The following is a 16,541-nucleotide window of genomic DNA, read 5'->3' as shown; positions in this document are numbered from 1 at the left end:
AGAGAAATCTTATTCTCTAGATGTGCAAAAGCTGGGAGAGACACTCCAAAAGACCCATATAGCTGTAAATACAATGAAAGATGGTTCTACAAATTGTAATTTGATGGGACACTGAATACAAATGCACTCTTTCTGCGGTTTTATTTGTAAAGATTAATGTAAAAATCATCTATCCTTTTTCTTCCACTCTGAAGTTTTTGGTTGTAACAAAACTAAATGTAGTGAAAAATCAAGAAGAATTAAGAAGTAATTTTAATCAATAGTTGTACAAAGTAGCATCACTTTTAAATTATGCTGTTAAATGAACCATAGAATGTAATCTTTGTGAATAGGGATGGTTATGTTTTTATGAGAGAAATAATACATTTTCTAAGGTATTTATCATGTCTGTTTGGCAGATGGATATAATAACAATATTTATTTTTCATTTAATTATAATATATGGTTATTTTGTTTTTAATTTTTCTGTCCCTTCTTGCAGGATGTGGCCAGCTGATGAACAGCCCTGGAAACACAGTTTCAGATCAGATCATAGCAATCAGCCAGTCGGGTCAGAACCAGCAGGAGAGCGAGGCTCACATCCAGTCCCTGCTCAGCCAGTCTCTGTCCCAGTCTGGGACAACCGCACAGGGCAGCATGGAGGTCTCTCAAAGCATGGAGAAGATCAATGACCTGCTAGTCAGCCTACATGAATCAGGCGGCACCCTCACGCGTTCATTCTAAATGCCACAGAAGTTCATGAGCTTGTTTTATTTTTTTGCCGAAGAAATCTGGAAAATTGTTAAACACAAAGAAAAGGTCCAAGTGTTAATGCCTGTTTCCTGCATGCAGGTCTGCTCCTGCACCGCAGAGGATGTATTCAAACAGCTGACGGCCTTTGCTCAGCTGGTCTCTTCAGACAAAAATATTAACGACCAATGTAGATAACGGTGACTTCGAAGACAAACTGAATCATTTCTTTTATATGCAGATACATAAACCAGGATTTAGGAATGGGTTGACGGTGACCAAGTTAACATCTATTCATATCTCTCACAAAAACTGGCTAATTCACTTTTACTGAAACTTGTGTAAGTAGTGACTAACTCCTGAAGAGTCTGAAAAGAGAAGTGGAACTCAAATCTTTTTCTTTCACTTTCTCTCTGAAAAGACTGTGAACTTGTCAGGCCTGATAATCAGAGAACTTGTTTTTAAATGTAAATAGGTAGAATGTGATGTTATCTATAGCATGCTCCAGTTTTGTTTTTCTGTGTCTTGTAAAATGTCTCCTAAGGCGTTAGAAGTTTCTGTGAAAAAAAAATGTTTTTTTTTCCTACTTCTTATTCTTGCCATTATATTGCATGAAAGACGGACCATTTGGTATAGCACATAGTTTTTGACATTGTGTGGCATGTTTGGCTGTTCTAGTATCTACTGTTTGAAATGGTGCAGATAGTTTGCAAAAACAAAAGGTCTATAGAGGGAGAAAAAGCAAAGAAAAATGAAGTTCAAGAACTGTAGAAATGAACATAAGAGGTTTAATGTAATTTGGTTATTATTTTGCAGTTTGAAGCAGGGGGCTTGAACCTGTTGATAGCAATAAATTTAATCTAGATCTCTGAAATGCCACAAAAGGAGATTTTGATTTTATTTATAATGGGATAAATAAGCTTTTTAGGTGCTACATAGATATATTCGTTAATAAATGTACATACATTATGTATTGTATTTGACTGGGTTCATGCTAAAGATTTGTCAAAACAGTGAAGATGGTTAAACTGAGAGATATATTTGTAAATATTAAATATTTTATTTATTTTAACATATTATCTCTATCAACATGTGAGCCAGGATGCAGATACACCAACACTGCAGTCTGTTAAAATGTTCTGGTTCATGTGACAAATCCAGGTTACAGCCTATGTTAAAAATCATTGATGATGTTGCTCTTTAATCACTCCTTTTATAAAGAGTGCTGCAGACTCATTAGGAAGGGTGATTTTTTTTTTATGTCCATATATTGTGTCTTCATTTCCTAGGTTAAAAACAAGGCAGCATTTGTGAGGACAAACAAATGAGCAAAAAAAAAAAAATCCTTTAATTGGTTTTAAATGTGTCACAGCCAGTAAGTTTGTAGTAAAATATAATATTTTTTTTAAATCTTTATGATCATATAGCTGTGCATCAAATTACCAGCTACTTTGTTGCTATTCATTACCAGAAATCTTAATGTATTAGTTTTTGAAATTAGATTAAAATAAATTAAACAAATAAATTCCGTTCAGATAATTTTTTTAATTTTTCAGTTATATATTATCAAAATATACATCTAGAGTAGAGCATTAACTTAGTGCATCATTACTTTCAGTTTAATGGTTGGAAGGTGGGTTTTTAGAAATGAGCCAGTTTTGTAGAAATGTTGACTTTAGTGTTTGCTTAGGAGGAGAAATGTGTCTACAGCTGAGCATCTCGCAGAGATCATTGTATTAAAATTCAGAAATTGTGCATGTTGAAGCTTTACAGACCTCATGTTGTTTTATCTGCTGGTGGTCTGTGACTTCAACACCAAAGTTTGATCTTTGTGTACATCCTGATAAAGTGCCAGTTTTATGGCTCATTAAGGTTTTTATTGTCTTCTTTCTTTTCACTAATTGTCTGTTTAGCATTTACCTCCTGACATTCCAAAATGCATTTTGTCCTGATGCTACACTTTACAGTTTTTGTTTTTCTTTTTTCTAATAAAGACAAAACAGTTTGCAGTCTGTAGTTTTACGTAAGTGCATGCACAAACAAGAGACGGGTCTCTTATAATTGTAATTATCCTTTCTTTTTTTCTTGTGTTCAGTGTACATGTTGAAACTAATGCATTAAGACCGTTACACTTAGTATTCACTTTAAATCCCAAACAGCTGTTGTTTTAGGATGGAGTTGATGTAAACATTAGCAATGTGATTTGCGGAGCGATGGAGTGCAGCTGTGTGTAGTGTGGTCAATTTGGGTGTTTGTTTTTTTTTTTTTTTTAAGGGACCTTTCTCTAGAAGGAAACATGACTTGGGAGAGGAGAGCTTTCTAGCTTTCTTCAACTTGTAAAATAGAAAAACTAATATTTCCAATGTTCCATATTTATGATTTTCTGTTGCTTTTGTTTTTAGAGAGATAATTATAAAAAATGTTAACTTTTTTTTTATCACTGTAGTAGGTATTCATCTTAACAGAGAAATATATCTTAATTTATTTGCGCATTGGTGGTTTGTAGAATTGCTCTGCAGTCATGGTAATTTTTCCTTCTAGCTATATTGATGAATGTTATTTTTTTCCCCCACCCCAATCTGCTCATTGCTGTACCACCTGGGAGAGGCCTGCACTGGGACCAGTCTGCTGCCGAGGAGGAAGTAACCTCATTCTGCTGTGACTAAAGTGAATGTCGCTTTGCTGCACTCCAACCGGCTATCTAATCCTGTTGGAGCTCAAAAAATGACTATAACCAGCTCAGTAAAACCAATGTTTACTGACTTGCTCTTAATCTATGTTACTCTCTGTTTAGAAGTTTTTATTAAGCGGAGATGAATGTTTTTACTCTACTGTCCACGGATGAGGATATTTATACCAACTGTAACTTTTCCAAATTCTCCAAAGCGCCTGAAGTTCATACTGTTGTTTCTGCAGCTGTTACTAAACTTGGGAAAATCTCAGATGGAAAATTAAGGGTGAACCATCTTGTGCTGCTGGTGGTTGTGCCTTTTTATTTTAGGGAGAGTGAAATGCTTTATATACTATGAATGATGACCATACAGCTTACTGTGCACAGTTGCTCCTGTATATACATCTCAATGTACATATAACATGTGTCCCCTAGACTTTCCTGACCAAACAGTTTTTAGCCAGGCAATATGGCACCATGCTGTCAGACCAAGAAATTTCAGTATTCAATATGAATGTACTGCTCGTTTTGTGAATCGTGGATGGGGAAAAAAAAAATCTTCCTTATATCCAGAATGTTTTAAGTGCACATAGTGAAGAGGTAATTACTTTTTTGAAATTACAGTTTTCTCATTTGTGTATGTCTGACTTTTATTACAGTCTTTGCTAAGTTATGGAAAAGAGGGAGATTTTTTTTGTTAAAGTTCTCATTTTTATCTGTTCTTTGCATTTGAAGTTTTATTTTTACATTTAATTTAATATTGACAAACTAAGTCAAAGTTAATCTATCATTACATATTCACCGGTAAATATACTGAAAACACTGCACAGATTGCACACCCAGCCTGAGGAGAGATAACTGTAGCAACCGGGTTGAATTGTTGCTGTTGCCTTTTAGAGTCTGATTAAATACTCAACTATAATTTTAAGCCATAACACCAAAAGTGTGCTTAGCATGTTTGACAGTTTTTGTAGTTGTTATAAATTTGTCGTTAACTCTACTGGCGCTTCTCATATGCATCTGTCCTGTTTATACTAAAATTAAACAAAAACGCATTGCACTTATGGTAACTAACATAAATGCAAACACATTTTCTCCGAAACTGCTATGCAGCTGATGTACATTAATTTTAGATCTGTTTAAAACATGTCTTTTTCCAAGTATAGCCCTCTGTTTAAACCACAGATGACAAGCTAAAGTAGATATTCTATTATTTATGTTGCTTTTTTAAAAATGTCCTTATGGTATGATTGAAGCACAATGTTATTTCTTCTCTCAACAGTGATCAAAGTTTTGAGGGGGGTTTTTAATGCTTGTTTTCAGTAGGGAAAAAGTGACAAGTTGTTTGCTTTGTTAATCACCATCTTGCTTATGGGGTTTATATGAATATGTGTTTGTTAGTTGGTCTTGCTGTTTACTGGAACAGTGGTTTCTTTGAGACCATCTGATTATTGTCTCACGTTTTCCTGTAGGTAAAAATTCAAATCTGGGCTTATCAAAGTTGTTATAAAGGAAACACAGACCAAAAAAAAAAAAAAAATCAAAATATGTAGTTCTGAAATTTTATTTTGGTACTTCTTTGCAAATTCTGTAAACCATATCAAACCGTTCTTCTAGTAAACAGCTTGGAAAATTTTGTTTTTAATCATCAGAGCAACTGTCAATCATCATTCATTAGGGGAAAATCTGTTTATATTTGGAGTTTGTTTTTGTTACTTTTATTTTCTTGCGATTTTGTAAACTTACTGCAATCTTTAATTAAACTAGTATACTTTAATCATTAGTGGTGTTTTATTTTATCAGTAATACTGAATGACATTTTGTGGAAGTTATCCTGCGAAAAGTAATAATTTCAATATTTAGTACTGGGTCAATCTGATCTTATTTTATTTGCATATAAACCACAGAAGAAAATACCAGCCAAAGGAAAACACAGGAGCGACTTCAAGTCTGAACTACTTTTGCATATAAAATCTAAGCTAGGGTTTAATAACAAATAAATGTTTCGTACTGCAGCAACACAGTATCATATCAATATTTTCAAAAGTTAATGGCTAAATTAGACCTTGATTGATTGATGTTTCCAATATTTGTTCAACTGCAATTATATTATACCGGCAAGAAGCTGTAGAGAGTAGAGACCCCCTGCATCTCCTGATTATTGGCAACTTCTTCGGTTTGGAGATATTTTTCCCACTTAGGCTACATCAGTTGACCAGTAGATGGTAGTGTGTGACACGTTAAGGTCCTACGTAGTGTCTATACCACCCCATAACAAACACACCATTTGTGTGAAAAGGAAAATGCTGGTGTTGTTGTCTCATTAGGATTAATGAATACCAAATAACCAGATTACAAGTGGAGTCCAGTGGAGTTGGATGTCACGCAGTTTGTTACTGACTCACTGCTTAATTACACTGTTATTTCATATTTGACCTTGCAGTCTGTCAAACTTTGAAATCAGGAGGTGTATTGTGAACATTCCCTCGGTCAGTGTAGATTTTTATTTTGTAATTGTCTTTAGAGCAATCAATACACTACAGCATTCGATATTATTCAATATTGGTCATTTATAAATCAAATCACCTGCTGCACAAGACTGACATAAGCAGACTACCTGAAGAAACTGTGGGGTCAAGTTATTCTATTAATGGGGTTTTTGTTCCTGACGACATGGGCATATTCTGACATGGGACAATTCCAGGATTCATTGGACTCAGATTGTGAAAGAGTGGTTCAGGAGCATGAGGTATCTTTCTCACATTTGATTGACCACCCCTGAGTCTGGACCTTAACCCCTTTCAGAATCTTTGGGTTGTGCTGGCTCAAACTTTGATCTTGGTGAAAAATAAATGGAAATAGAAACATATATATATATATATATATATATATATATGAGGGGGGGGGGGTTGGCAAAAAGAACAAAATCCCCCATCAAGATCAAGATTGTGTGACTTTAAACTTGATCATGATTTTGTGGACTGAGGAACAGTGTTGATCTGGGTTTCTATAATAGTAAAAACCCACTCATTACTTATTTTCAGATTTCTTTAAGATGAAACTAACTTGTATTTAAACATTTTAAGTATTTCAATGTATTCTTCATACCATGCTCAAGACCTCATGGGATTTGGAAAGAGAAACATAAAGTTGTGGAGCCTCTGCCTGATGCAACAGCAAAGCAATCAGCATTTTTTTTATTGTGTGAGTGTGCCTTTCATCAGTACTTTCGGTGTGACATTTGAAATTTTTTTATGTTTGAGATGGTCATGAATGTGCTCATAAAATGTGTATCTTTTTAAAAACAGAGAAGAGAGTTTTCTCTTTTATTCTATTGTATGCTTTTACATAGCATTACATTCCAAAATAAAAGCTCAGAATCACTTTTGAAAAAAAGTATAAGTTAGCTACATTTATTTTTGAGGAAATTTTAGGGATGTCAGCAAGTGCATCTCAGCTGACTTTTAATTACATTTTTTTGTAGTGTGAGATGAACTTCTTTGGAGGATTTTTTAAATAAGTGGTGTTCATAATTTTGGAAGGGTAGTAAAATAATTAACTGTCCTTTGAAGTCTTTGGCAGACTTTACTTGACCCACCTATTTAGAGATGGTTGCTGGTTTTTGTGGAGATCCCCACTTTATTTTGACTTGATATTACTTTAAGTGAAAGTTAAATTGAAACTGAATGTTAATTCTGGTTATTAGGTTCTTACTTACCAATTCTCATCACATATTTTCTGAAGTACCTGTACTTTCACTTTCATGTGTCACATGATTTAATTGTGATAAAATTGTGTTATAAAACCTGCAATACCAATAAACACGTTGTTTTGGTTCTTTTTAGAGTTATTTTGTATACTAATTAAGAAAAAAGTACTCAAAGTTGGGAAAACAGGGATCTTTTAAAGTTTTTTTAAAGACTTGTGTTATGTTTATGGTTTATGTTTTAAGATGTGTTTATGTGTTCAGTATGATGCAATGAAATACTTAAATGTTGAAACATCTTGCTTAAACTGTTATGTTGGCAGGGCATAATACAGTAGATTTTTTTATTAAAACATATTTCAACATAAGGTTCATTTTATATTGTTTATAATTTTTACTGATTTACTATGGGTTCATATCTCTCTTTTATTTTTAATATGCTAGTTTCCGATATTCCCCTAAACGCACCATCAAGCTTTCCTTTATCTGCTGCGCACGCGTAGGACGCCCTTTCAGACCAACTCGCTCTTTCTGCGCGCAGCATCAAGAACATGGCTGACGTGACAGCGGTGGGGGAAGAGAAACTCAGCAAAAAGTGAGCATATCTCCTTACTGCCAAGCTTTTTAAGCTTTAGATACTTCCTAATCCGTAGTCTTTTCTTCAAGGTTGTTGCTCTTTCGTTAACAAGACCCGCTTTAATCTTGCTATACGAAATCTTGTGACATCTAAATGAAGGTCCCATATGGAGGCACGCTACAAGACCCACACATCCCATATTTAAGTTCGCTGCTCCTTCTGGTAGCTGTAGTCCTCTACGGTGACGTAATAAAGTCTCTGTCGGTAGTTTGGCGAACAGAAAAAACTACAAAATTTATTTCCGGTCTTCAACATGTTGCCGGATTCTACATTCTCCCGTAAAAATTTGATTTATAATAGTTCATGTTGCTAACTTGTTTGTATAAAACGTGGATACAACCTATAAACTACGCCAATTTCGTTTTAAGGATCTTGTATCTATCTATAATATATTTTTTTGTTTATTAGTATTATTATTATTATTATTATTATTATTTATTGTTGTTGCTATTACCATTATTATTGTCGTTGTTACTCTGAGGTCTTGAGTTGTAGAATTTAGTTTTTCCCTTTCTGGTGAGCAAGTACCGCCGTTGATGCTCCCCTCTGTCTTTGCATGTATATGTTTTCTCAGGTCTGTCTGCTGACTGTGGTAGCTCAGCATGCTGTGTCTGGTCAGGGCTGCCAGGCAGCAGCTGTGTCAAGCCTTTGCTGTCAGAGGACAGTGGTTAAAATATGCATCCCCGTGTTCAGCTGCAGCCCCGGCTCAGTTTCACGCAATACGATGGAGAGGTGACAAAAGGTTGGTGGCTTTTCCGTTCCTGTGTGAGAAACAACCAACCTTTTGTCATCAAACTAGATATGGTCTCCCTTGTAACTATTCCTCTTGCTCTCCTTTAATAGTCGACATCACACTACAGTAAAAAGCAAAGGGACATCGTATTGTTGCTGTTATGTTAGTGAACATGCTTTTCTTTTTTTAAAGGGCTGGAAATCTTTTTAGAAAGTCTGGTTCATTTATTGTGTTTGTATTCTTTCAGTGAGCTGAAGAGACGAATGAAAGCTGATAAGAAAGCGGCTGAGAAAGAATCAAAAGGAAAGGATTTGGGGGAACAAACTGATTCCAATAATGCCAATGCACAAAATGCCAGTGCCCTGGATGATGAGACACTCGATCCCAATGTAAGATGGTCACAAATCATCATTAAATATACATTTAGTATGTTTCCTTTTACAAGCATGTTTATTTGTTTTGATATTAGTCAAAAAATTCTTAAACTGGGTGTGCACTTCTGAAATCGAAACTGAGAGAAATGAAGTCAAACGATGCGAGTTTAGACAAATATATGCACTAATCTGTCCTTCAGGCACTCTGTTTACAGAGGAAGATAACTTCATTTCATTTTTTTTTAAATACCAAATTTGCTAAGACAGTTTTTGGACAACCAGTCCCTATGAATATATTTGTAAATCCCGTTTTTTGATGAAATCCCTGCCCCACAATGTCAACATATTTTTAACTAAAAAGTGTCCTAATCAGGTGAATAAGGTATAAAATTTAGAAGGTTTAATAGAGTTTCATGTTTTTAAGTGATCAATCAAGAATAACAACTACCCTGTGTTCTATTTGTTTACCTATTTTTGTTAAAATATGTATCTATCTTGAAATTAAGACCTTGTGTTTCAGTGTCCTTACCTGTACAGGGAAGGTTTGATTTAAAAAAATAAAATAAACAAGAAGTTAAGGAAAACCAAATAACTCCTGGCTTTCAAACAGTTGCCAAATATTAAGATAACAAATATAAGCTTCTACTTTCTGTCTGCACTGCATTGCCCGTTGTGTCTCTGCTATATGATTATCACCTTCACAAGTATTTTGTTTTGTTTTGTTTTTTAAAATAAGCAAATATGAAAGTGGTAATGGCCACCATCACAAACACTCATTCCACTTGGCATTGAGACTATTTTCATGCTCATAGAACATCCTGTAAGTTGTTTTACTGACATTTTCAAAACATGAATTATCTTAAGCTTGGGGTGGTTGTTTTATTACTTTCATTGTGAGAACATATTTCTCTCCTGTGTGCCAGAAGTGATAACATGGGTGTGCTTAAGCAAGCCCAACTCAAAAAGAAACTGAAAGAATCTAAGCTAAGTTGTGTTACTGAAGATCTATTCAAATATATTAGCTCATTCTTTATTTAACATTTTTACATGTTTAAAAAAAGAACAAAAAGCCTTTGATAATACACACCACTGCATCGAGAGTATTTTCTTTACAGGGATAGATCATCTTGTAAACTATTTTAATTACGTTTTTTCTAAATATGAAATATTTGAAACTCACAGTGGATATTTTAGGCTTATATTGAAGCAATATTTTTTATACTAAATTTTTAAACTCTTCCAAATAAGAAGAAATGGGGGAAAAAAATAGAACTTCCTGCAGATAAACCAGACAATTCAAATATGCAACTAAATGCTACTTATCTTGTCATTATCTCAACATAATGATGTGTACAGCCTGTAGAGATTTACAAGCAATGTACAGGGAGCAGGTCACAACTTTCCTAAAGAACATGCTTCAGGCTGGCTAATAACATACTTGTGTAACAGCAATACTTCAAGATCCGCACCCAGGCCATCCAGGAGCTGAAGGGCACAGCTGAGGACCCGTACCCACACAAATACCATGTAGACTTGTCGCTTACAGACTTCATTCAGAAATACAACCACCTGCAACCTGGGGACCAACTGAGCGATGTTGTTCTCGCTGTGTCAGGTACCAGGAAGACTTTGTGATCTTATCCTTTCCAAAGTAAACCAGCCTCATACCCTTTGTTAAACTAAAATATTTGGCAGGCCGAGTTCACGCCAAGAGGGCTTCTGGTGCCAAGCTGATCTTCTACGACCTGCGTGGTGAAGGAGTTAAGCTGCAGGTCATGGCAAACTCAAGGTATGGCATCTGGAGCTTTCATTGAGTGAGGTTGTGGATTTGTTTGACAACATTAACCTCACTTGTTTGCCTTTTTGGGTTATTCTGGCAGGAACTACAAGTCTGAAGAAGCGTTTGTGGCCATCAACAACAAGCTGCGGCGTGGCGACATCATTGGTGTCCGTGGAAATCCTGGAAAGACCAAGAAGGGGGAGCTGAGCATCATTCCCATCGAGATGACCCTGCTGTCACCATGTTTGCACATGTTGCCCCACCTCCACTTTGGCCTCAAAGACAAGGTAATTTACAACATACTAGTCCTGAACACTGCTGAGTATGAAACTTGTGTCTCCCTCTTTGCAGCACATGTGTGACGGGAAAATTTCTACCATCCTACTATAGTGTTATTGTATATGTAGTTAAATATGTTTGCAGTAGTTTAGTATTTAGACCTGCTTAGAAACAGAATCTGAGTTGTGATGGATTTATTTTATACACCACATAAACAGCTTTTTTCTCACTTCTCTCAAGTTTGAAAGATATGAATATTTTACATGTTTCTTTCCAGTTTTCAATTTAGCTTCCAACACTCCACAGTTTCTTCACTTTGCAGCAGTATCAATAAAATGCCATAAGATCTGACATTTCTTCTTGTTATAACTAGTTGTGACGACAAAAAGGCGCTGAAGCTCATCATTGTTTAATGTCTCAGAAAACATGAGGGTACTTGACTTTCCTCTACCGCCAGAGACTAATCAAGTCTGTGGGTGTGTGATTTTTATTTCTCTTAAAGGAAACTCGATTCCGGCAGCGCTACTTGGATCTGATTCTCAACGACTATGTGCGGCAGAAGTTCTTAACTCGAGCCAAAATCATCACATATCTGCGAAGCTTTCTCGACCAGATGGGCTTCCTGGAGGTCAGTTGTGTTTTGGGTTTTAGAAGTTGGTTGTGCCACACAGCTAACCTGCTAAACCACATATCACAGTCTAAAGCTTAGCTGGGTTTTAAAAAACGAAAAAAACAAAAACATTTGTTCAGACTTTTCTTTGTCACTTCCTACATTTCAGGCAGCAGTGTTAACCTGCTGTCCTTATCTTAATATCTCAGATTGAGACACCAATGATGAACATTATTCCTGGAGGAGCAGTGGCCCGTCCTTTCGTTACCTACCACAATGAGCTGGACATGAACCTCTTCATGAGGATTGCCCCTGAGCTTTACCACAAGGTAAAATGCTGTGAAAACTCAGAATTCTCTTTTTAAAAAGTGACTTTCACAATAACCACTTTCAGGAGGTTTGGTGAAAATGAAAAATTAAAAGCTTCCATTCTTGTTTTTGCGCAGTGGAGCTTTTTGTGCATTCTGTGCTTCATGTTTTCTTCATAGATGCTGGTGGTTGGTGGCCTGGACAGGGTGTATGAGATCGGTCGTCAGTTCAGGAACGAAGGAATCGACCTCACTCACAATCCAGAGTTCACCACCTGTGAATTCTACATGGCATATGCTGATTACCATGACTTGATGGAAATCACAGAGAAACTACTTTCTGGTAACTGCAAGGCCTTTTTGACAAAATTGTTTCTTCAGAGTTTTTATTAAGAAAGACTGGATTTTTCCCCACTCTATTATCTTTAGTATCTGGAACCATTAAAATATACTTAAAGTGAGAAAATTGAAATGAGTGCAAGTCTATTAACAAGTTAGAAATATCATTGCTGTGAATGGCTCTTAAATATATAGCATTCTACCAAAGATTGCATCCAAGCAGTGATTTTGCTCTACTTGACGAGATAGCTGAAAAACGTATCGCAACACAAGGTTTTCATATCAGTCTATTGAAAATGTATTATTTTTTGTTTTAAATATCTGAAATGCAGCTAAACTGGTGCTGTGACCTTTCCTCTTCTGCTGTTCAATTTTCTCCTTTCGCTCCACTGTGTTCTTTTTATTTTTAACCAGTCAGGAGGCACAGTGGCAAAACCCTAAACTGCTGCTGTGCAAGTTGCTCCACAGGTTGTTGCTAACCAAAGCGTGAGTGAGTTAGTTGATGCCACCAATCTTGCTCAGCCAGAAATGACGGGTTGAGCTGCTAAAGTCTTTTCTCTAGTTACGTCTCCCAGAATGCTGTGTGGTTCTGTGTTGAAGTTCAGTGAAATTATTCAACATTTTTATCAGACACATTATCTATTGAAACTAATCACATGTCCATTGTGATGCATTATTGATTTATTGTCCAACCCTACTTGACGGCATGAAATGTTTGAGATTGAAACTGTTGGAACATGTCATAGGTCCTGTCTGACTACCAATAAACTTGAAGATTAATCGTTTTTTAACTTAAATAAGTTAAGTTCTCTACTGCAGGTTCTATATTACTGTTAACTTCTTCACGTAACTCTTTAATTGGTCTGAACCAAGAATTTTAAACTTTATGCAATTGAGTCATTTGACAACACCTACTATAATCCATACTGGCCAACCTGACTGATTTAATAAGTAGAATTATCTACACATTTTGTGACGGAGTATATGGGGACAGTGCAGTAAAACATGAAGTACAAATTTTTGATGCTTAAAATTGTTGTCTAATGCTGGTTCTCAAGGGCAACATTTTCAATATTTCCCTGGTTCCTCACAACTGAATCAGATGAATGGTTCGCTGCCAGGTCTTGCTGGACCTTTTAATACTCACTTATTGTTGTCCCATAGATCTCATAGATCATCTCAGACACAGACATGCCATAAAACATTTGTCCCCGTCCCAATGATTCTATGATTATTTCAGGAATGGTGAAGCACATCACCGGAGGATACAAGGTGACTTACCATCCTGATGGTCCAGAGGGCCAGGCCTATGAGGTTGACTTCACTCCTCCATTTAAAAGAGTGAGCATGACACACGATCTGGAGAAGATCATGGGAGTTAAATTCCCTCCAACGGACAGCTACGACTCCGACGGTATGGAGATGTACAAACAGCTGCCTCAGAAAAATATTATCCAAAGCTGTTCTATCATTTAGTTGACTCAGTTTCTGATAAAGAATCATCATTTGTTTTTCAGAGACCCGCAAATTCTTCGACGATCTGTGTGCCCAAAAAGGTGTTGAGTGTCCTCCACCCAGGACCACTGCCCGCCTCCTTGACAAGGTGCGCTGTGATTAAACTTTATTAAAACCTTTCTATATGTTCCTCATTATGTTACTAATGTTTTTGTTCCTTGTTCTGCAGTTGGTTGGAGATTTTCTCGAGGTCACATGCATCAGTCCAACTTTTATCTGTGATCACCCTCAAATCATGAGCCCCTTGGCAAAATGGTAAGAAGCATAAAGCTATTCATTCTACTATTGAATTGCAGTGCAGAAGGCTCTCACTGTGACACTTTACTCCATTTCAGGCACAGATCAGAAAAAGGTCTAACTGAGCGTTTTGAGCTTTTTGTCATGAAAAAGGAAATTTGCAACGCCTACACAGAGTTGAATGATCCAATCAGACAGAGGGAGCTGTTTGAGCAGCAAGCCAAGGTCTGTGTGGACTGTCTGTTTTTTTTTGTTGTTTTTTTTTAAAATTATACATTAGCACATTGTCTTGCTATAGAACGATTTCCATTCTGTACTTTTGCTCCATACTAACTCTGTAACGTGATTCTTTTTAGGCAAAAGCTGAGGGTGACGATGAAGCCATGTTCATTGATGAGACCTTCTGCACAGCACTGGAATACGGTCTGCCTCCGACAGCTGGCTGGGGGATGGGCATCGACCGTCTCACCATGTTCCTCACCGACTCAAACAACATCAAGGTAACATTGCTCTAAAAAACTAATAATCATAACTGGGCAAACTTGTTTTGTGTAATCCAGATTTAATCGACTTAAAATTCTCACTACAATTTGAAACCAGATTTGATGTATTGAGACAGATACAAAAAAATATAGTTACTGCTAACAACACAAGTAGAATACTGCTGATTGTGACTGTTTCTCTATTCATAAAATCACAATATTGTTGAAAGTGTGTAGTTTGTGTGAATTTTATTAGTTATGAATAGATTTTTTTTTTACCCTCATTTTTGAGATATTTCATCATTCTGATGGAATCAATTAATGAAAACATTATAGTAAATGCTGTAAGGTTGGTGTTGGGGAGAAAAAAAGCATTAATGTGACAATAACTCTTCAATATAACCTCAGACCCTTGAAATTAAAATATAGTTTTGGGATGTTGTTAGGTCTATTACCTGACATTCTCGCTGGACAAAAATAAGAACACAGAGAGACGGTTAAATTTCTTACAATTGAACGGAGAACTCTGCCCAGGGACAACTCCTTGTCTCTGTCTCCGGACCAGTTCTAACGTGCTCCTTTGCAATTGCATATTTATTACATTGAGGCGTGGTTTAAGTTACAAATCAATTGCATAGAAGGTGCGGAAAACAGAAAACACAGCTGTCAACCAAAGTCTCTTCTTATACAATGGTGTCATCCTGCATTTCCAGTTCCCGAGATTCTCTGGGTCATAAACTTCAGTTCTCGTGTCCCTCTAGGATATAAAACTTTGACCCTTAGTCTTTGATGTTCTCTCCTGTTAGGTGTCACTCTTATCTCCAGGCCATCTGTCTCCCAATTCGGCTTGCTTCCTGCTGCTAAAGGCACACACACTCTGGGAGCAGACATCGATTCTCACAGTCCTTAAAGTCTCCTAATCTTTAATATTTATATTTGTATTTATCTAAAAACCTAACAGATGTTTTCATAAATTATGTGTTATGTTAATCAATGATTGCCGGTGTGTGTGACATACCCAAGAAAAACGTAATACAGCTACATGATACTGGAGATCTACAACTAAACCACAGAGTGAACTTGGATGGATGACCTTTTATCTGATCTTTTTTTTTTTTTTTTTCTTTTTAGTGGTCATTCATCGTTAATTAATTTATTCTAATAAATTAAAAACTAAGAGCTTAAGTTTATTTCTTTCTGTTTTGTAAGAACTAAACTGTAGACGTTTTGAGTTGAAATTATTCTAATGGAGAAAATCATGGAGATATTGGAAAAAATGTTTTTCATTTTTCAGTTTCAGGTGGTTTAAAATAGTTTGTTGCTAATATGTTGGCATAAATAATTTTCCAGGCTGTGGTTTCACTCAGAGATGACTCCCAAGCATCATCAGGGGAAATGTGTTCTAGTTCATGTACAATCTAAATATAATATTTAACCTTTTACAGGAGGTGTTGCTGTTCCCAGCCATGAAGCCTGACGACAATAAGAAGTCTGCTCCCTCTGAGGAAACTTCTTCCTAAGGTCATGACCTCTGATCCCTCCAGCTGCTTCATCTCTGCAGGAGTCCATATGAAGTATTGGTCTTTACCTCACCTTGGACACCAGCAGAGTCTGCAAATTTTGTTTTAATTGTGTTGGTTTGTTAAACATTGGAGCTTATTGGTCAGGGATTCATATGGCTGACTGGTATTGACTTTGTTTATTGTTTTATTTTATTTTGTCTGCTCATCACACCGGTTGAATCCTCAGTGCTTGAAAGAAGGTTTTAACTCTTTGCTATCCGAACCGTAAATATTTGAAATTCAATCAGGAAATGATCAGGAAGTCATTTGATCTGTTATGTCCAAATCTGGTGTTACTTTTATGCATATTCTGAGTTACTGAGGGAATCTTTCATTCTGAATACCAATATACCAAAAATAATATGGATTCACATCTGAACAACAACAACTCAAACCCTGATGTTTGAAGTGTCCTCTGTATATTCATGTCATTTTTAACTGATCTGCTTGTATTCCTTGTCTAAGATTTTTCATGTTGGCTTCCTTAAATTCAATGCCTATCTGCCAAGAAAAAGAAATTCTGGGTTTGAATAAAGTACAATTGAATCAGCTTTGTTTTGTTCCATTCCTACAACTTCT

At 36.1% G+C, this 16,541-nt stretch overlaps 2 protein-coding genes across 8 annotated transcripts in view; both read left to right on the top strand.

Annotated features, from left to right (window-relative positions):
• The window catches only part of nfat5b (nuclear factor of activated T cells 5b), a 38,889-nt gene extending 33,712 nt beyond the window's left edge, over nucleotides 1-5,177 (top strand). For all 6 annotated transcript variants that reach the window (XM_032561321.1, XM_032561323.1, XM_032561322.1 and 3 more), the window contains one exon: nucleotides 482-5,177. In XM_032561321.1, the coding sequence (XP_032417212.1) occupies nucleotides 482-723 (242 nt within the window). In that variant the 3' untranslated portion in view covers nucleotides 724-5,177. The remainder of the gene's footprint in view (nucleotides 1-481) is intronic.
• Nucleotides 5,178-7,580: 2,403 nt separating this feature from the next.
• On the top strand, nucleotides 7,581-16,513 carry kars1 (lysyl-tRNA synthetase 1). 2 transcript variants are annotated; one of them, XM_032561328.1, is made up of 15 exons: nucleotides 7,584-7,701; nucleotides 8,318-8,485; nucleotides 8,724-8,865; nucleotides 10,300-10,465; nucleotides 10,546-10,639; nucleotides 10,731-10,917; nucleotides 11,412-11,537; nucleotides 11,729-11,848; nucleotides 12,008-12,170; nucleotides 13,407-13,580; nucleotides 13,684-13,769; nucleotides 13,851-13,936; nucleotides 14,017-14,143; nucleotides 14,275-14,418; nucleotides 15,846-16,513. In XM_032561328.1, the coding sequence occupies exons 2-15, from the start codon at nucleotides 8,346-8,348 to the stop codon at nucleotides 15,918-15,920; spliced, it is 1,830 nt and encodes a 609-aa protein (XP_032417219.1). In that variant the 5' UTR covers nucleotides 7,584-7,701; nucleotides 8,318-8,345; the 3' UTR covers nucleotides 15,921-16,513. The 2 variants fall into 2 exon arrangements, with proteins under 2 accessions (XP_032417220.1, XP_032417219.1); XM_032561329.1 differs by lacking the exon at nucleotides 8,318-8,485 and having other exon boundaries at nucleotides 7,581-7,701.
• The last annotated feature ends 28 nt before the right edge of the window (nucleotides 16,514-16,541 follow it).

This window comes from Xiphophorus hellerii, chromosome 4, assembly GCF_003331165.1.
Source record: "Xiphophorus hellerii strain 12219 chromosome 4, Xiphophorus_hellerii-4.1, whole genome shotgun sequence".
Classification (NCBI taxonomy): Eukaryota; Metazoa; Chordata; class Actinopteri; order Cyprinodontiformes; family Poeciliidae; genus Xiphophorus; species Xiphophorus hellerii.
Note: the sequence above shows the minus strand (reverse complement) of the source record. Positions and strands in the feature narration are given on the sequence as shown.

What these genes read in the sequence shown, in the direction of transcription:
- kars1 (XM_032561328.1), top strand. Translation starts at nt 8,346, where the DNA reads ATGCTGTGTCTGGTCAGGGCTGCCAGGCAGCAGCTGTGTCAAGCCTTT. An exon ending in GGACAGCTACGACTCCGACG is followed by an intron (nt 13,581 to 13,683) that starts GTATGGAGATGT and finishes TTTGTTTTTCAG; the next exon opens with AGACCCGCAAATTCTTCGAC. An exon ending in ATGAGCCCCTTGGCAAAATG is followed by an intron (nt 13,937 to 14,016) that starts GTAAGAAGCATA and finishes ACTCCATTTCAG; the next exon opens with GCACAGATCAGAAAAAGGTC.